The following is a 22,043-nucleotide window of genomic DNA, read 5'->3' on the forward strand; positions in this document are numbered from 1 at the left end:
GGAAAGCTAATTCATTGGCTACCGATACCATCAATCGACGATTTACGCGCGTGTTTGGCTAAATGATTTTCATTCTACTTTCACACGTGCGTTTTCCATCGACTGGCTTTTATATCGATGAGCATTAACGGAAATTGAAAACATAAGAGAATTTAAACAAAACTGTTAAATAAATTGTGGAGGTAAACCATTAAGCCATGGTAAGAATTAAAAGCTAAAATACATTTATTTTATTGTATATAATTCATTAAAGGAAATACTGATAAAACAAAACATGAATTCTATCGTTGACACGATTCTTAAAACAAGAAACATTACAATAAATTTTTAATCACATAATTGTGTTATAAAATTTATAACATAAAATATGTCAAACTTTATAATATTTCACAAATTTTCTTAAATCTTTGTAGTCAATCTACAACAAAAAAGTACTGTGCAAATTTATTTTATAAAAAAGTTCTATGAATATTGTTTTTATGTGTATATCTACTAACTTATTTTTTTAAGCTTCTGTTTCTCTTTTACATAAAATCAACAAAGAATTGCAACTGTTTCTTCTGAAAATCAATAAATTTATTCCTTCGACATATATATTTTCTATTCGTTTCATTAAATGCGCTGTTACTTTAAAACGTTAAAGTAATGCAGTAAATTGCATTTCAGAAGTAAGAGTCGTTGAAGGACAATTTGAGGCCGGGTGTCGCTTGCGATAGAACATCTGTTTCTTAGTGCACTTAACGAAATCTCGTGGTCTATGAGTGGGACCAAATTGTCGTACCGGCTGACAAAAAAAGCGCCTGCTACAGAATGTTTGTTCCTCCTAACCCCGAGGTTCCAACATGTCATATGCGACGGGATAAACGGGATTTCTTTATAGAAATTTTATGACCTTCGCACACCGCCCATCATCTATTCCTGCCATAGTTGACTATATTTCACACACAGCCAGAAATCTTCTTTGTAATCCGAAAAGTAAAGAAAAATTCTTCTTTCATAATTTTTTATAATGCAATTAATTTTAAATAAATTCATATATTAATATATAATAGGTATTATTTTCATAAATTAATGACATTAATAAAAATTATTATAATAATTTATATTAAAAATGAGATATTTTTAAGAAATAACCACGTAGTATTTAAAAATAAAATTAATTATTTAAATTTTTGTGCATTACATTTACAATTTATGTATATATGGAACGTATGATTTTTAGGATTATAAAAAATTAATTTCGAATTTCTTTCAATAAACATAAGTAATTATAATTAAACAAATTAATAAATATATATGGACTAAGAGCAAAAGCTATATTGATGTTGCTAATGTTTAATAATATTTGCGATAAAATATAATATGTTTTGATCAAACAATCCGGTCATTTTCAATGCTAGTAAAATAAATAATAAAACGTATATTATATTTTATTACAAAAATATTATTACTCATTAGCAACATCAATCTAGATTTTGTTCTTAGCCCTTCTATATTTATTAATTTATTTTATTCAATTGAGTGTCACATATATATTAATTACAATATTATTAATCGTAATTATATATGTAATGTTTCGGTAATAAAGCCAATTCTTTTTTGTGCAATAGCATTCGATAGCAGAAACACAATAATAGAATACCGGATGATGTTTCGGAAATGGGTGTGCATGCGAAAAAGCAATTTTGGACCATTTTCCGGATGGGAATAAGCCGTGATGAGACTGATTCGGATCGCTAGTCGGAACGATGGAACAAACGATCCTAAGTATGTTAAGCGCATTTCGTTCGCTTCGATACGATACTGGAATCGCCGATAATCGAATCCTTTGCACAATTTTTCACCTTCTATTCGTATTTTGCAATTAGATGTTCATGATAAAATTTCCTTCTCAGGTTGGAAAGATCATACAAGAGGCATACGCATGTTAAAGAAATATTAATTTAATAATTTGTATTTAACGTTGGTTATATTACATCGTATTAGACATAGAAGAAAATTCATAAATGTTTAATAGAAATTTTACTGATCTATCGTAACAACAAATATTGCTGATATTCGCAATTTAATTATTTATAAAAATTATTTAGATAATTTACTATTTTAAATAATAAATTATATGTTGTATCTTTTACACTGAATCCGATGCAAAATTCCTTTCAAGTAATAATATTAATATGAGTTAAATATTGATGAAATACTGTAGATATTAATATGAAACATTAATTTTGAGTATGTAAATAACCAATATCGGTATATACAAGTTGCTCACCACTTCCTAAGATTCGTTACCACACAACCGACCACCGGAATTGATTATATGCTGTTATATGCGAGATGGTCTACAAATTTTAGGCCACCGTCATAGACGCTGCAACGAGGCAATAGAATGAGGGAAGATGCACGGAGAGGAGAATGCTTGTATATGCAATTGCATATAAAGGAGATATTCGATTAATATGGCATAAATATCATTGGGCTCGTATATATAACATGACCCGTTTGAAGCGAGGGAATGAGAAATGAGAGAGAGAGAGGGAGGGAGAGAGAGAGAAAGGTAAGAGAAATAGAAATATAGATATATCGAGAGAGACAGAGAGGTTGCGGCAGGGTAGGAGGAGTGTGATGCTTCGCACCGTTTAATGCACGACAAAATGAGTTTACACTGGCCGCGAAGGATGGCAAGGGAGTGGGTACACACAAGTGGGGAGTTCGGCAGAATAGATATACGATGGTGGCGAACGGGACTGGGAGAGGGAAAAGGAGAGATAGAGAGTCGGGGGATAGATTCGACTGCATAGGCGACTTGGAGCGGTGCCAAAGGCAATATGCATTAGCCATCGCGTATTTTGAATTTCAAGCCAAAGCAGATTAAACTCTACGCCGATCCTCTGTCCGGTCCGTCAACGGTTCTTCCATCCGCCATTCTTTTCCTCTCGCCTGCCTTGCAGCTCTCTGTCCACCCTGTCCTAACCGCACGTATCGTGTTTGCCGATACATAATGAATGTCGATCCGCCGACATGCCTAAGCTTTTATGGTTCTCGATCGGCGAACACGCGCTGGAATGCGGCCGCTGGGTCAGGTTTTGGTTACGGATAATACGCGCGTAAATTTGCCAATAGCCGTATCTAATCGGCCCGATCGAATTGGGCTCGTATTAAAAATTTGTGAGAAAGGGATGCGACCGCAATTAGGGAGAGTGAGTGACACAATTACGACAGAAGCACGCGGACATGTGAGTGCTCTTTCGAATATTTCCTAAAATTTTTCATAATGTTTCTTATATTATATACAAATATATTAAATATATTGTAATCATAAAAAAAATTGCAATTTTAAATGAAAATGAACACTTAGTAAGCAATAAATTAATATTATAAAAGTATAAATTAGACAAACTGTTACGTATCGATCTTTCGGAATTTAATAAAACTATAACTTAATTTATTTTAATATTTACCTATCATGTTATACGCGTATGATTACCAAAAGTATATATATAATTAATTAATCTATTTATTATTAATAAAACTACAAATAAAAAATTAATAATATTGAGTTAATATTGAAGCTTAATTATTATTATTAACAATAATTATTCTCTTTCGATTTCAATTGTTCATTTGTGGAGCAAATATTTTTATTCAAGATTGCTATGTTTTAATGAGATTATCCACAACGGTCCACAATTCATGAAGACTTTTACGATGTAGTCGCTACGTGGTTGTTCCTTTATTTATGATGCATAAAATGTAGGAACATTAAAGGGTGTCGGGTTTGAATGTATAACATATATAATACACATATCAACATTGAGCACATTAAAGTAGGCTATTCTATAACGAGCAATCGATCATTCATCCAAAGAGCGTTTCCGATTCGACTGTCATTGACAGGCTTTTACGGTCAATCTCAATATCGAGCGAAACGTGGTCGATGATTATCCGCGCTGATTTCGGTCGTTTGGAATCGTCGGTTATTGGGACCTAAATCAGTTCGGTCGAATCGCTTGACTTATTAGTAATTACGTACTGGGATAACAAATCATAGATTCCAGAACAGCGGACAATATATTGGTGGCTCGTGTCGGAAAGTCCGATTCGCAGTATGCAATTCCGAATGCAACTGTTCTCTGTCATTCCCTGTCCTTTCTTCGCCTATTCTCTATTTCTCACAAAATCCACCCATCTACCCCTTGTTCCATTCGACGAAGATTAAGCGGTTTTTCGGCCTCGCGAGCGTGAACAGTACCGAAAATATCGTGGATACAATCGAGCAGCCGAAATTCATTCCGCATGCAGCGCACGCGATAGATATGTAATATAATGCGTGATAAATGATAGCGTATGAATGACAGGAAGACAAGATTCATCTTACAAGAATTTTCCTTCACCGCTCGCTGTTGGCGAATATCTTAATTTTCAAAGTTCCAACAATATCAAAGTTTCAACAATATCTATCTCGAACAATAAGGCTTCAAAGAAATAAATCAAAATAAGTCAATAATGCAAGCCAATGTAAGCCGACACTGGTTCCGTTCTCAAAATGCATTAATAAACTCACGATAATTCCGTGAATAAATCAATTAAACAACAACCATTTATCTATTTCTAATCTATTTTAGAACGGATCTGTGAAATTTATAATGCCATATATATCTACATTATTTTTATTTTATTATATAACTTGATAAGTTTAAATACAACTTTCGCAAATTCGCGTTACTTCAATACAAAACAAGAAATAATTTGACTCACAATCTGATGCACAGCAGCGGAGTTGTGAATTCCATATCTGATACTACATTGGACTGTATTGTGATACTATGTTGATAAAAATTCTGATAAAAATTATAATATTCTATAGAATTATTATTTTGAAGATTAGACGAAAGAATGATCTGTCTTTTGAGTCAATCCATTCAGCAACCTAATTTTCGCTATAATTACGGAAGTGTGTATCTTTCAGAGCGTGTTACATCAATCGGAACAGATAATCGCTTGGTGCTAAGTCCAGAGAATACGCTGGGTTCGGAAGAACCTCCCATTCGAGATCCATCAGTGTTTACTTCACGGCTATAGCATCATGGGACCGAGCGTTATCATGGATATGGTCAGGAGAAGAATCATCTTTCGATGATTTAATGCAATTGATGATCGTTTTTGCATCAAATCATCGAAAGATGATTCTTCTAATTATTATTCAAACGTTCCAATTGTTGTCGATAACGCTCGGCGATGTTTGTTTCGTTCAACAGCTCATAATAACACGACACCCTTCATATCCTATCAAATACAGAGCATTGCTTTGTGACCGTGCAATCAGCACTTTTGAATCGTCGAAATCAGTCTCTACATACTGTTTCTGATGGAGCAAATTCACCATAAATTGATGAGTTTTAGCTGCACTTTTTTTCAAATCAAAATAGTGTAGAAGTACACATCGGAAAAACAACTTATCGCGTTCCATTTTAATTCAGTTATAGAAAAGCACATGTGTGAATAAGGATGGCGTCTGTTGACTGAATTTTAGTGAGAAATGTTCATATTCTCTCTCTCTCTTCAAAATGACATAAGTAACAGATGTCTCTGACAACAGCATACGCAGCTAGAGTCATCTAAACGTGAACAGCGACTTTTAATGCAACCTCCTAATACAAAAGCTTTAAAGAATTTTTTGTTAGTTAAAATTTTTTCTTCTAATTGATCAATCAAATGCTTCAAAGTATTTGTAGTAAAACTTCGACCGTACTCTCAATCTCATTCGATTTGTATACATCACTTTAATTCGCCTTTAATTCGAAAATAATAAGCAAGTGGCGAGAAAATCAAATGCGACGTGAGAATATAGTCGACAGCAAGAATAAATAAAAAAATAATCTTTGTAAACATTGTAAACCAATACTTTTTATAGCATTCAATTTATAATTATCGCTTTCTACTTTAAATGAATATATCGCGCGAAATACCTAACATATAATCTTCAGATTTACAATATAATCATCTTGCTTATGAGTTTAGTAGCGAGAATTGACAATTGATGATTGTAACGATACTTCGTAACTTATTTCGATACATAATCACAGTACTTGCCATAACATTAAAAAAAATGACTCGTATATACGAAACATCTCGCGATGCTGCCTACAGTATCGCCACATGAATAATAAAACGACTCTGTATGAACACAGCGTGATATAAACAAATTTTCAATGTCGTACGTCAACCGTTACAAAATATTTATTTATATGCTCGTATTCAGAACATGTTTTTATAATGTTAGTGCGTATTTAACATACAGTTCACGTTACGTATACTAAAGAATTTCACACATATAGCGCGTATTTATCGATAAAAATGCATTTTGAATACAGCTCTTAATGTATTATATTATAAAACATATGGTCAAAGTCTCACTATAAATGCTTTAATGCATTTCATTGATCAATTAACTCTGTCTGTGAACAGTAGATTTTTTAAGAAATAATCAAAATTTCAAGTAGCTGTAGTACTGCAATAGATCAGCGAAGGGATGACTAAAAAAAGTAAGAAGTATAATGAGGATATAAAACCATGCACTGAGAAAAGAATCGATATAATAGCTATTTTATAATAAGTATTTTACAATAACAGGTATAATAATGAGATTTACTTATTACAACATTTCAAAAAATAGTAACTCACGCGGAGCGTCTCGCAACGCGATCTACTTGTTGAGTGTTGCCGCGATTGACGCTTAGTAATCCTGTATAAACATAACGCGATATAAACAAATTCTCCTAACGTCGTATGCCAATTGTTACGAAATATTTATAACGTATTATAAAGTAAAAGCGCGTCATACATAGTATTCTTTGCTTTCCAAAATAATTTTGATAAACGGATTATTGTCTCACATTTGAGTTTCGTTTTCATGATTTATTAGCATTAAAACTTATTTTCTTAAAAGTTCTATTTTTCAATTTTAAAGTTATTAACATCCAAAAATTATAGATATTAAAAGAGTAAGAAATTGGAAATGGAAATATATTACTTTTTGTTACAATTTAAATATTATAGTATAACAAATGAAACTATATTACATAGATAAAATAACATTTTAAGAATAAATTTTGAACTCTGTCTTCTAATAATTTATACATTTTTTCATTCCTATATTCAAAAATGAATCATGATGAAAGCTCAGCAAATAACGATACATTTTTTTGCAAGTAGGTTAAACGTTTTATGCTTTATTAGAATAATTGCGGTATTATTATGTCTTTCTCGATGGTGCGCATTACACACAGTATGCAATTATCTACTTTTGCTGCGAATATAATTGCATAATCACCACTAAAATTAAGTAATCTTCAAAAATTATTTACTGTCGAAATTACATGTGTATACAAGTATGCATATTTACGAGATCTCGACGTATGTATTTAATGTTTTTCGTGAAACAATGTGTGGAAATGTTCTAAAATATTAACACTTGTAAAAACGTTAAATTTATCTAAGTTGTTAAAATATAATAATTTATTTTAAATTTAAAATAATTTTTATCAGTTCTGTTATATGAGAAATTAACAATAAAAAATTTTAAATAAAATAAGAATTTTAAATAAATATATATGTAAATCTGAGACACATGCATTGTTTATTGTTTTGCATCTATCTTTTTTGCTAATTTTATTTTAATCCCAGCAAAAATTGGATCATTTCACACAAAAATAATAAAAATGTATTTATTGATATATCTATTGATGCCAATAATAGTTGTGAAAAGCCAGAATATTGCCCACAGCATACTATCCAATACAAAACAGAAATTGGCGGTTGTGGTAATTGCGAGGTATTGAAAATAGGTCGGTTCCGATGGTCTGACAAGAGTTATTCCGTATTAATCTGTCGAGAAATACGATTGCCAATCCACTAGTTTAGCTTCGGTTAAGTTTAATAGTATACAACTAGCTATGGGGTCTATTAGTAGAAAATCAGTGCCATTCGAATATATTGAATTGTTAAAACAATATATAAATATACGTGTAATTTATTATACTTATTTGAAAATACAGTATTTTAAAATATATGGAATTCATATTTACTTCGAATTATTAAAGTTATGAAGACATGTGCTTGATTGAAATTATCAGCAATTTATCACAGCACAATTTGACACTTTTAATAATAACAGTTTTTAATATATATTTCAATAATTCCTCTCGGAAAGAATGCAATCAAATCGGTGATCATTGCGTGTTTCATTTGTAATTTATCACAGAGTCAGAAATAAACTTCGCTGGAATATTTACAGTTTATAATATGAAAACAGATCTCATTATAAATTCAACAGCTTCGCGTATAATTGTATATCAGAAAACGCGATTTTTTTTGCTTCATTTTTCTACATTTTTCTTCATCTTATCCTCTTTCCTTATTTTTTATCTCTCTTCTCCGTTAAAGAGTTGGGCCTTCGAGAAAAAGTGAAAGAGAATAATTCGGACGTATAAGTAATCCGGGATCATTTCTCACTCCGAAACGTCACGAGAATCACGAGTGTGGAACGATCTTCCCGAGAACATCTTCGCGAACTATCTCAAGGGAAAAGACTCTGCCAAATGCCAGGCAATAACCCGTTTACATCGGCGGAAGTAACATCGCACGAATGAACCTCAAATCGACAATGACTTCGCCGCCGACGGACATGAAACGGCAGTTTAATTCAGAGCGCCCTACCGTGCGGCACAATTGTCGCGATTGCAGTTTCTAATTATTATCATTGAGCCGCCAACGGAGCAGAACAGGTGAAAACGCGAAGATTAACGAAATGTAGCAGAAACGTAATGAAATATTTGCGGAATGCGAAATTCGGAATTCTCACTAAAATCGCTCGCGGTGCCGCTACGAGCATTACGGCAACATTTGTTTGAACAAGCATAAATTCTCTCTTAATTTTTCATAATTGATAATCGCAAATATATCAGTATGCAGTTAGCAATAATAACTAGCGAGTCTTGCATGTGAGTTTGAATTTTAGTATTTATTTTGTGAATCAATGATATAATGATAATTCACAAAATATTTGGTTTTTGACAGAGCATAAATTTTATACAACACGTTATTAATCCTGTAATAATATGCCCGTATATTGACGACCGATATGTATCAGATTGCAATCATCAGTCGCTGAAAAAGATGTTCGCAATCAACCTTTTTCCTCAAAACGTTCGCAATAATCGAAATTAAGTTCAACAATGATACAATATTTTCTCTGAAATCTCTACAGTTATTATTTCACGTCACGATGTTTTAATTAAAAAAAAAACCTTTAATTGTAATATGATTTTATTCTGCTGTTTATTGGATTTCTTTCTGACCCGCATTAATTAAAATATCACAACTATTTTCAAAAATATGTACGTAATATAATATCAATGATGAAAAATAAGAACCAATATGTGATAAATGATAATAAATAAATTCTCAAATATTTAATTAAACTCTGCAAGTTTTTTTCTGTAATTTTTGATGTTTCGAATGTATTATTAGTCAATTTGTACAACAGAAAAAGTCGCAAAATTCTATCGAGATACATGTTCCGCACGCATACGAAGTTACATACAGAAATGGGAAGATTGATCGCACATAGGTGAACGGAACGAGGATAACGCTTGCATCGCGAAATCAATATGCCCGTGTGGTCTTTTACCCCATACGCCATTTATTACGCTCTTGTTTGCCGTATACCGTGAGCGCGCACGTTAAACGAACGCTCGTGCAAAGGAACACGAATGTGAGGTCAATTTTTTTGCCTCTCGACACTTCTCGCGCGTGCAACTTTTGTGTGGGAACGAAAACGGTAAAAATGCGTGAGGACGTGATGCCAAAAAAAAAAAAAGAGGTCACAAAAATCTCAGAAAATAATATCTCGAGTTTATCAATGCGAGTTTAAGAACAAACCTTTTTAAATTGAAAATTTTCGCAAGATTTTATTGTGTTTTATTATACTTGTTAATAAAATATTTATTATTCATTGCATCAATATTTATCGATTCTTATTTCATCTTTTCAAAAGGAATAAATATATGTAGACGATAATCTGATAATATTAGGAGTTGTGCAATTGTATTATGGAAAATCATTTGTGGATAGAACTCATTAATGATAAAACAAAAGCGAGTACTATAAGAATCAAAATAAATTTGAATGTAATAAAGAGCAGCTAAAATGAAATAAAACTGTAAAAACAACATTGTATTTATACGATCCCGGTCAAAAGGAAAAAAAGATATACAACAGTTAATGGTATTCAATCTGACAGTATTTTTACATATTTTACCAGTTTAAAGAGATGGACGGATTTTTTTCAGATGTCATAAATGCATGTGAAACTTTAGCGCAAAAAGTTCGTTTCTAAAATCCGAGCAAAAACGCATGCGTCTGTAAAGTCGCGCAATTCATTTGGCGGTAAAAACAGAACGGAAGACGAAACACGCTCTGTTATCGATGACGATGGCAGTGGTGGGTGTGGCACTAGGTGCCGCGTAGGGTGCACTCGGGGTGGTTTTGCGGAGCTAGTGAGCACGCGGTGGTACACAGAGGGTGGATTCGAAAAGAATGAAATAACGGATTGGGTCGCGGCCAACTGGCCGCGTTCCAACCAATCCTTAGTCGCCCGGATGCGACTGGGAGTGTATTATGTATACCATTCAGCCGCCTTATATTCGCGGAATCGCCCCGATGCATCCCATTCAAAATCAAATATTTCTCTGTAAGGTCGTCCTAGCGAGAATTTCAGGGCACGAAGAGGTTAAAGCGCGCAAAATGAGAGAATCGATTCAAATAGAAATCTCGTAACTATTTTACATTGAGCGTTTATAACAGAAATTTGAATTTTTTAAATATTATTAAACAATGGAATATTCAGAAAAAAAGCTTTGAAAGTATGTTTATATATAATTCCCTTATACAAAATCTAGTTCTGGTCAATTTATTATTAAAAGACAATTTACCATTAATTACTTATTTGAAATACTGAACAGTGATGCTTTTAATATTTATAAAAGAAGTAATAAATTACTGTGTTACAGTTAGGGAATAAAAGTTACTTTTAAAAAGTAACAAGTTACAGTTACTTGTTACCGAGTAGAAAAAATAACTAATTACCGATTTTTAGAAGTAACTTGCGTTATAGTTATAATACATTACCGTTTCTTAAACTTTTCGTTACTTTTCCGTTGCGTTTTTAAAATCAGTCCAAACAATGTAATTTTATAATATTTTTATTTAAATGTTAATAAAAGTAATATACAATAATGACACTAGTTTTATTTTTTAATTCTTTTTTAAAACGTTATTTCATAATTCTAACACCTGTAAAATATGCGGCAAATTGAGATGTCTATTTCAACTCTAACTGTAAAATTCGTTACCAAAAAAATAACTACGTTAGAGTTACTAACAAAAAAGTAACGCAGTTACCCAAAAAGTAGCTTGTAACTATAATTCCATTATAAAAGTAACGAGTTACTTCCATTTCCTAGTTTTAGTACTGGTTAATATTATATTAAACTTCTGTAAGGATTTTAACTGGTTATTTTTACAAATCGAGCATTTATTTATTTACTTCTTTGGTAACGATTTTTTCCTCAAATATCTTGAAAAAGAGATGAAACTTTTCTTAAACGTTTTAATCCATGTTTTGTTTCTTTTATTTTTATTGTATTCTATAATTACTAACATTCTGGTATCTTAGATTCATAGATATTAATTCATAATTATTTAGATTTACTTAAATTTCATTTAAAAGTATATTAATTGAAATTCAAATTGAAATATCATATTTTGAAATATGAATGGTTCATAAAATAGCAATTTGATCCGCGAATAAATTATCAAGCAATCATTTATACACAATTAATTCCTAATAACTCATCGTCAATAAAATCCATTTTGTTCTCCATACACGAAAATGTTAAATATTTATGCTAAAAATATAAAAATTGTAGCTATTTGTACAAAAACTTTACTCAATCATTTTTATACCTTATATCACCTGGCACTTTATTTATATTTTTAAAAAACTTGCAACTAATATAATTAATAATAAATAATAAATTAATAATTGTTACTAACCGAATTGTTATTCTGTTGTCACGCGATGATTTCGAATCTTTTTCTAATTCTTCGTTTCTTCGTTATTTCTTTGTGATATTCATGCATTATTATTCAATCTGCAGAGTTAAATTTAATTAATCAAAGAACAGACTTTTAAAATGTGTTTTGTACAACATTTCCCGATTTGATTGCGTATTTTATTTACTACATTATAGCGCGACGGAGAGAATACATCAAAACGTACGAAGCTAAGGTTCGTGAGGCGTCACGCAAACAATGTGATCAACGGCGGATTCGAAAATCGTACAGCTTACTTCACACGACATTCGCTATGGCGGTGTTATACCTGTTGCTTTTAGCTGCACTTTTGTATACCGTCTTCAAATAATATATGATGACGATTTAAGGCGATTGGCTTGCACTATGTGAGAGAATAAATAAAAAAAGCAGAACATATACAATACTCAAAATCATACTTGTATATCGTTTTGCACGATAAGTTTAGATCGTATATACATTTCGTGAATATAATACACTAACAGTTAATAAACAGCAAATCACACATTACGGTTTTTCCCTTATTAAGTATTGACAAGATATTATAGTATTACTCCAATTTGCCTGCAAATTGAAAATGACGAGCACGATAGATTGACGAGAAAATCAAAGGGTAAGGTAAGATATTCAGTTCAAGAATAAATAAAGAAACAGTCTTTGTCCGTCATCGTAAAGCAAGACTACCCGATCTCTATCGCTTTCCGTTTTAAATGAATAAATCGTACGTACCCTAACCTTTCGGCTCGCTGCCTCACTTATGGGCCTTTCGGGCTGATGATTGACGATTGTAAGAATGTTTCGTAACTTGCTGCGATACGATGAGTAGTGAATAAGTTAAATGCGCGAATTTATTACTACTTGTTTGAATAATCGCGTTTACGATAGAACTTCTAAAAAATAATGCTCATACGGAGCGTTTTACGACGCTGCTTATACCTACATTGAATATCGCCGCGCGAAATGTGAATAACTCTAATCTAAGAGTACGATTAATATGATGCTACAAATAGTTGTGTACTTTAAAGCGTTTTTTGATTGGTCAATTTGTAAAGTTTTTTCTTTTGATTGATCCATTAAACGATTCAAAGCATTTGTAGCGACACTTTTGACCAATCACAGTAGAGACCGTAAGACTATATGTAAGCAGTAGTAAATATTTATAACGTATTATAAAGTAAAAATATGTGGTATATTATATTCTTTGCTGTCCGAAGTAATTTCGATGAGTGGATTATCGTCCTACATTTGAGTTTTGTTTCCAGAATTTTTATTAGCATTGGAATTTATTTTTCCCTAAAAGTTTTGTTTTGATTTTCTGGAATTGTGGACATCTAATTTGAACATATAATTTAAAGATAAGAGAGTAAGAAATTGAATCGATATTATATACATGTAAACTTTATATTTAATATAAATATTACAACAAATAAAATTATATTGTTGATTAAATAATGTTTAGCAATTAAATTTTAAATTCTGTCTTAAATTGATTTATACATCACCTTTTAGGTATATTCTTTTTATCTATAGCCGAAAATTGGTTGTAAAATAAGAAATTCAGCAGAAAATAGTAAATTTTTCGTAAGTAGGTGAAATGTTTTATGCTTTAATAATTGTGATTATAATTATATCTTCCTTAACGGTATGCATTACGCATAGTATGCAATTATCTACTTCCATTACAAATATGATTTGTTACCTCGCGTATAATTGGCCATTTATAATAGAAATAATATTGGATAATAAGGGATAAGTTGTAAGAAATTGACCAATCACATTATTCTCATCATATTCGGTTGTGTGAGAATTTCTATATCTTACAACTTAGGATGCGTTCAGAGAGGATCAACTTGTGTTATCCTATCTTCATCGCTTATTAGATGTAAAACAAGAATAGAATAACACAAATAGCGCTAATAGTGTTTCCTAGAAAGTATCTTTACTCTACCATATTATTCCTATTTTGAGTCTTCAATAAGATAAGTTGATGATCGACGATTTCATAAAATGAGGATATTTCGTATCTTGCTCCGATACGCTTATGAGTTATTGATTATGAAAGTAAAATGCGTAAATTTATTTGTTTGTAAGTATAATAATCGTGTTTGCGTCACGCGATATTTATCACAACGACGCCACATTCTGAAAAATAAACGAAATGTCTCGAGGCACTGCCCGTTGAGTGAATTACTGCGCGAATGAGACTATGATCCAATTCACTTTTACAATGCTCCTGAACATCATTTGCACCATGATAAAATTTGCGCTCAAGACTTTGTAATTTTTTAAATGAATATAACTTTTTTTTGTTCTGTGATTGAAATACAATACATAAGATACTACCCAAGCAAAAACACTATTAGTTACTCTCTAAAACTTTCAGAGTGAATTGTCACTTTGAAGGGTGAAATTTCACTCTTAAAGATACAAAATTGAGCTATTTTTTTTCAAGACTTTAGAGTAAGATTCTATTTCAAAGAATTTATGAAGTATCACGACATCAAAATGATGTCAAAATGTAGAGTCTAAAATTACATATTGACAAAAAAATTTTTTTAAAGGAACAAAACATTTTTTTAAACACGTTTTTAATGCTTCATACATGTTTTAAACGGTATTATAAAAAAAAAACACGTTTAAAACATGTTAAAAACGTTATTAAGCATGCTTTAAACATATTTACAATATGATTTTTATCAGCTCTGTACAATTATTACTTAAAATCATTTTTCACAAAATGTGATTTGTTGTTATGTTTGAATATTAGTATCTTATCAATTACAAATATCATGTTAATTCAGTTAATCATATTTTATTAAAAAGATAGCAATCTACAGTTCATTCTACAATTGCGTAAGCGTAATAGTGTGAGTATAAAATTATAGTTGCAAAAATTAATGAATTACAGTTGAATATGGAAAGAATATTCGACTGTGATTGGTCAATTCTTACATCTACAATTATTTACAATTGTATTTATGTATACGCAATTGTAGAATAGGCTTTACGAGTCATTTGCATATATTGTTAACGACAGTTGCTATAATTCCAATAATTTACACAATCGCGCCATGCATAAATGCAATTATTTCAATTACTTATATATTTTTTATTTTTTAATGCCGTTAGTTTTAGCGCTTTTAGCACTTTGACACCCTGAGGCTTTAACCACAAAAAAGCCCATAAATAATCACATTGGTCCTTATTTAACAATTGATAATAACAAGATGAAATGATGTTTGTGAGCGGACCGTAGTTTAACAAAGCTATTCTGTGTAAACACAGCACGCGGTATGTTGAACATAAACAAATGTTTAACTCATCGAAATATTTGTAATGTATTATAAAGTAAAAGATCACATTGTATATTACATTTGTTGCTCTCTAAAGTAATTTTGATGAATGGATTATTATCTCACATATGAGCTTTCTGAAAATCTTACTATTTAATTATTTCATTTTACAAAGAAGTTCGAAATAAATTCTCTAGAAGCATAAATACAAATATGAGTTTTAATTTGTTAAAAAAAATTTGTAATAATAACTTTAAATTATTTTATAACTATAAAGTATAGAAAAAAAGATTGTTAGCTGTTATGAACAGTTGTTTTTATATATTTCCTTAGTTCTCAAAAAAACGCTCTTAAAGTTTTATATTTTTTATACATCTTCGGATGCTAGAACTTTTTTGGATGTTAAAAATAAAAAAGTGTGAAAGCGTACCTATGTAGTTGGACTTTATTAAAAAGTCAGTACAACTTATACACTATACCGGCACTTTATTGCCTTTTTGCGATATATGGAGTTCATAATCGTACGTCTGAGTGATTTTCATTCATGATTACACTTTCTTTTCATGCGGTAGCTTGAAGCTCCCTAAGGAGCAACTAGAGAACGGTAAGAATGAGGGATGAGCGTAACGTATTTGAGAATGAGTAAATCGATTCTCGGGAACCTCGTGATCGTTTCATTAAGAATTCCGGAACGGTGCTCAAGATGTTGCAATTTCGATAACGGGTTCATTCTTAGGATAAGTAATATGGTGCATGTGGGAGTATTGAACAAATTCGTTGTAAAAGTAGGAGATTTGGTAGTCGTAGAAAATTATACCAAAAATTAGAATATTTGAGAAAATTTATTTTTATAAAATTTCTACATAATTAAATATGTATATAAATGATTTAATAACAATTTTTCATTGGGGTTTAAAAATTTGTTAAAAAAGACAAAATAAAAAGTTGTATAAACAAAAATTCAATTATAACTATAAAATAGAATTATTTACACGAAATTTTTAGTCTATTAAAGTAATTATACCACCCTCAGTTATAAATTGATTATATGTATATCTCTGTCATCAATGTTATCTAATAAATTTTATAAACGTGGTTTTAGCAATCAAACATCAAGTTCTTCATCTAGCAGAATTATTTGTCGAAAACAACTAAGTAAAGTAAAACACTAATTATTAATTAGAGAAACTAACAGGAAAATTATTAATATTTAACTATAGATTTTTAAAAAAATTAAAAATTAATGGCAGTATAAATATAACGTTAATGACAAAAAGAAAGATAAATAATTATTATCAATTTGTGATTACTGTATAAAATTTGCAGAAATGTATTTAAATATAAATTCTTGTTAAAAATAGTATTATTTTCTCTGATATTACGCGGAAGCGATAGGAACAACGCAGTAACGCCTCGAGAATAGCAACTCGTCTCGATTCTTGGTAACTTTGCGATGATTTCATTAAGTATTCGTGAGAGAATCTGCGGTTAGCTCTTCTCACTATTAAGTGGAGCACTCCTTGAAGTTGCTAAAGAGTATAGTCAAAGCTCTACACTTACAAAATTTTTCTTACAAGATTACATGAAGTAGCATAGCCATCTGATTTAAATTACAAATTTTATTACAAGCGAAATAAAAATGTAGACTCGTATTTATAATCATTATTTGAAACTGGCCTTACGAACGTATTACGTACATTTTTTAGAATGGATTTTTATATCTTGAAATGCTAAGTTTAAAAGCTTGATTTCAAGTAAAAATCAAGCGAACCTATATTTAGCGGAATATGTGAAAAGCGATACGATTATATACTTAAAATCTAAGATAAACTTAAAATTAAATTTATATAAGTTATAATTAAATATTACAATTACAAATTCTAAATTATTATTCTTTATTGAGACTTTTTTATATTATATATATCCTAAATAAACAACTATAGATTACATTTAACTTTAATTATCCAATATATTGATTAAAATACAATGAACGTGTTTGTAATCAGTCTTGTGCAAACTTGAAGAGGGCGTCAGTAGTACATGTCAATGATATGTCAGTCATGTATGAAAAAGATTTGATTCTTTCTAGAAAATATATGCAAACGTACTTTGTATCTTTCAGATATGAAATACAACAGTGTAGAATATAATGGCTTATTCAAAATGTAATATTACTTAATGTCAAAGAATCTGTAATTAGAATCTGATAGCATTTTTTCATTGCCATATATATTTATATCGTTTTAAAAAAATTGCAAGGTAAACAACGTCTCATGTTAATTTTAATAATGGAAATATTTTCTTCGTTTATGAATAATGCAGATTTTAGTTCATTTCAAGATTACATAAAAATGTTACAATGCGAGCTATGCGACGATGCTACAAAGCATGAGCTTCGATACTTCCGCAGGAGAATTTCTCTTATTGTTACATCCTTTTCGTTATCATACAAGGCACGCACTCGAGGTAGAATATTCTATTTTGTAGGATGTAACGTGGCTGGAGCGCAACTTCCCTTCTTACAAATATTTTCTCCGAGCTCGTGAGCTCGTGTACGCCTGATTAAATAAAGAAAACAGATATGGCGCATATTATCGGAAAACTAAGTCCATAACATAATAGAATTTTCCCTTTGTTTTGATGAAAATAAAAAAAAATGCAAGTTCTCTACTTAATTTACAACTTATTTAATTAATTTGTTCTAATTTAACGTTAAATATTTATTTAATTATTACTTTAATGTCAAACTATTTAAAATATGTTTCTCGTTTTGTACATTTGAGTATAAAAATAATTGCATTTTTGCTTTAATCAAGATTTAATTTAAACTCAAAACATGGAATGAACTAAAATTTTTTGTTTAGTACATGTCAATATATATTCGCTTCAATAGGTAGCCACTGTTCAACTTTTTCTGCTGTAAAGTTTATTTGCATTATTAAATAAGCGGAAAGCCAGCCATCACGAAGAATTTGTAAGAAATTTAAAACTTCTGGATAAAAAAAGGCTCTAAGCCAGGGTAGTAATCAAGCCACAAGTTAAAAGAGCATGATGAAAAAGAATTTAATTAAGCTATCCCATCTCTCGGCCCAGTATGTCTTGCGTGACTTGGCGTAGTCATAATTTTTTTTGCATTAGTGTGATCAAAAGCAGGTTTTTAACAAATCAAAAATTGTCTGCAATAGCAGTAAAACAACACGTTTAATCAATTAAAACAAAATTGATAATAATTAAATAATTTGCAATTATTAGAAAAATTATTCTTAGATGTTATTATATAATGTTTTATTATATATGGAAGAAAATTGTTTTCTGAAACTTGAAGAAATAGGAATTAAATTAATATTTCAACATAATTTTAATAGTTCCCTTATATATAAAACATTATTTCCTAAAAATATTCTGATTATGGTACACATTAAGCTGATCCTACATTAGTCGCAAGTCGATCGCAAGCTTGTTATGACAGTCAATCTGAAGTGTCAATTTAAAAATTGACATTTCAAATTGGCTGTCGCCACAAGCTTGCGATCGACTTGGGATTAATGTAGAACCAGCTTTACATAAAAATATCTCTTAAACAAAAAGCATGCGTATCGATTCTTAATAATTTTGACATTTAAATATTTTTTAACGAAAAATATTTACGTTAATTAAGTAAATGACTTAATTTAAAAAAATATATAGTTTTAATAAATATAGAAGGGCAACGAGTCAAAAATATAATTTAAAAATATAATTGAGTAAAATAAAAGGACAAATAAGAGTCAGATAAATAAAACAGAAAACGCTTTATCACAAATATTCAAATGAAAGTATTAAGGTGACATTAATAAAATTATAAAATTTATTGTAGCGCGCGCGAACAACATGCATAACATGTTTCAACTGCCTAATTCAGTAAAGATATAAAGATACGAATCGCTACATTACAAAATTGCAATGAACATTCTGGACAAAATGAAACCAATATTGTTCACTATTGATTGACCGATTGAAACCGATGTTTCATCATTTAATGGGAAAAAAAATTTGTATTTGTTTTAGTTTATTGAGAACAGGTGTTTCAATATAACGCGTCTAACTGTTACAAAAAGCTCAACAAAAAAAATTTAATATAATTTAAGTTTATTTTACAATCAGTAGTACTAATAAAATGACAAAAATAACATTAATATAATTTTTGGAACGATAACGTTGCTCAAATAATTGATAAATACTGGTTTGTTCATTTGCATTATTTTTCAAGCCGAGTATCCCAGAGTTTGCTCAAATAATTGTTAAAGTTATGACAAAAGGTTGTTGATTTTTCCTACAATAAAAGAAAAGTCGGCTCTCTGAAAAAAGTTGCAAAAATAAGTATCGCGTCAATTCGCGTCCGAGTGCATGTAAAAAGTTGGCGTTTGTTCCTGTTAGTTAACGCAAATGGAACGGAATCGAACGGGGTGTAAGAAAAGCGAGGTAGGACGTCAAAGGCCTGGGGTAGACTCGTCCATAATTAGCTCCCACTAGTCTATTCGAGTCTGCTTTAACGCAACGCTACCGAGATTTCATCGTCGTCGTAAGTTGCACTAAATTCAACTAGTACGACAATTCGTTTCTACTTAATTAACATCTTAAATAATTATAATCGGATCATGTAATTAGAGAATACTTCCTTTCTGTAAAAATTTTGATAATTGCATTATCTTAACATTTTAATTAACGTAAATGATTATTAATTTACTTATCGATAATTTACACGCGTAAATGCATTCAAAAATTTTTTTTACTGCAAATTTTTATGTTAAGATATTACACAAATAAATTTAAGTGCTAATTTAAGTATTATAAAATAATAAGTCCTTCATTCTTATGTTAAATGCATATAGAATTTACAGTCAGTTCAAAGTTAATTCAAAACTATTTTTGTATTTTTAGCATGCAATTTTGGGAAAAATGCGAATACCTGCCTATAATAATCTTTGTATAGAGATTGGATTTTTCGTAAAAAAATTCTGAGAGAATACGCTATTTAAATTTTGGAAAATATCGCCACGAATAACATTTGAAAAGAGTAACGTTTGCCTTCGTAGTAATTTATTTTACTGCGCAAGATGTCAAGATATACTGCACACTTAAATGTTACTCTGTAGTTACGATGGCAGTTTATTTTTATGGCGGCCGTTTATTATCAACATATTTTTCAAACGTGTACAGCAAAATTCCGTCATGGCGATTGATGATCGATATAGCACTACATTTAATAAATCTAAATTGTTATGTCAATGTTTATATGAGTAATTTGATATTTGAAGTTTTTGAAATAGATATAAATTTGATTTTACTAAACTATTTATTTATGTAACTGAAATTGTCGTTGATGTTAATTATAATATAGTATTTTTGTAATCTTATTTAACATTCTCTTCAGTTCATTTCGTACAATTTTTCTAAATTAGGATTGATTTTAAAATTAAAGAATTATGGCCGCTGCTTTTAGTTTTAAAATAGATATAAATGAGTTTAATTAATTGCTCTAAATAGTTATTACGAAAAGTAGGAAGTCATTGTTCGTTCTCGTGACGAGGAGCAACATTAGGGAGAACTGAATTATCTCTAAATTATTGCAAGGAAGGAATAAACCGACGGGTTTACTTTGGGGACATCTGTGCTCTGGTGTTAGGTTCTGCTCACGTGTTTCCCAATATTGTTTAGTCTCCTGAGTAAAGAAAGATAGACGTCCCACATGAATCTACGAACGTTCTCAATCACGAGAATTGTATAACATAATAGTATTAAACAAACGGCTATTACGGCTGTGATGAAACGGATTTGCGTTAATAATGAAAGAGGACTTTCATATATGGAAAATACAAATAAAAGCAATATAAAACAACAGAAAAGTGACATAAAATACTTATATATCTGTAATTTTAATTTGAGTGCATAACTAAATATATGTATATGTAATTTCGCAGTCCTGTAATAAAGCGGAAAGACTCAAGCGTTTTGTTTTAGAATGCGGAAAACAATTTAATTAATTTTTTATTTTCACCACAAATGTGCCGATTACCTCGGCTCGCTGCATTCCAGGATTGAAAAGTTAACGTGATGATTGTTCGTTATAGCGCCGACGAGGGCTTCGATGGCACTTACCCGACGAACGTCGTCGTAAAGAACAATGGGACCTGTATGTACGTGCCGCCCGGTATATTCAAGAGTACTTGCAAGATCGACATTACCTGGTTTCCCTTTGACGATCAACGCTGCGAGATGAAATTCGGTTCCTGGACGTACGACGGCTCTCAGGTGAGCATAGAGGATATGCATTACGGAATTGGGTCAACCAATCGTCGTCGTTTTCCGATCCAGCCTGTCCCGATGTTCCCTTCTTCGTTCGACAGATGTCGAACTTACGAATTTTCCAATCTGTCGGAAGCACGTCGGTACTTCCCGTCGGTATGGTCTTGAGACCCGGAAATAATTCAAAGCGACGGCGTCGAGAGCAGTTTGATTAGCGTCCAAGAACGAGAGGAAGAGAAAAACAGTAAGAGAGAGAGAGAGAGAGAGAGAGAGAGAGAGAGAGAGAGAGAGAGAGAGAGAGAAGAGAAA

At 30.8% G+C, this 22,043-nt stretch overlaps 1 protein-coding gene across 1 annotated transcript in view; it reads left to right on the forward strand.

Moving 5' to 3' along the window:
* Nucleotides 1-22,043, forward strand: part of nAChRa7 (nicotinic acetylcholine receptor alpha7 subunit) — a 201,539-nt gene that overhangs the window by 168,054 nt on the left and 11,442 nt on the right. The window contains exon 5 of the mRNA XM_018551289.1: nucleotides 21,560-21,740. Coding sequence (XP_018406791.1) covers nucleotides 21,560-21,740 — 181 coding nt within the window. The remainder of the gene's footprint in view (nucleotides 1-21,559; nucleotides 21,741-22,043) is intronic.

Source organism: Cyphomyrmex costatus, unplaced genomic scaffold, assembly GCF_001594065.2.
Source record: "Cyphomyrmex costatus isolate MS0001 unplaced genomic scaffold, Ccosl1.0 scaffold137, whole genome shotgun sequence".
Lineage (NCBI taxonomy): Eukaryota > Metazoa > Arthropoda > Insecta > Hymenoptera > Formicidae > Cyphomyrmex > Cyphomyrmex costatus.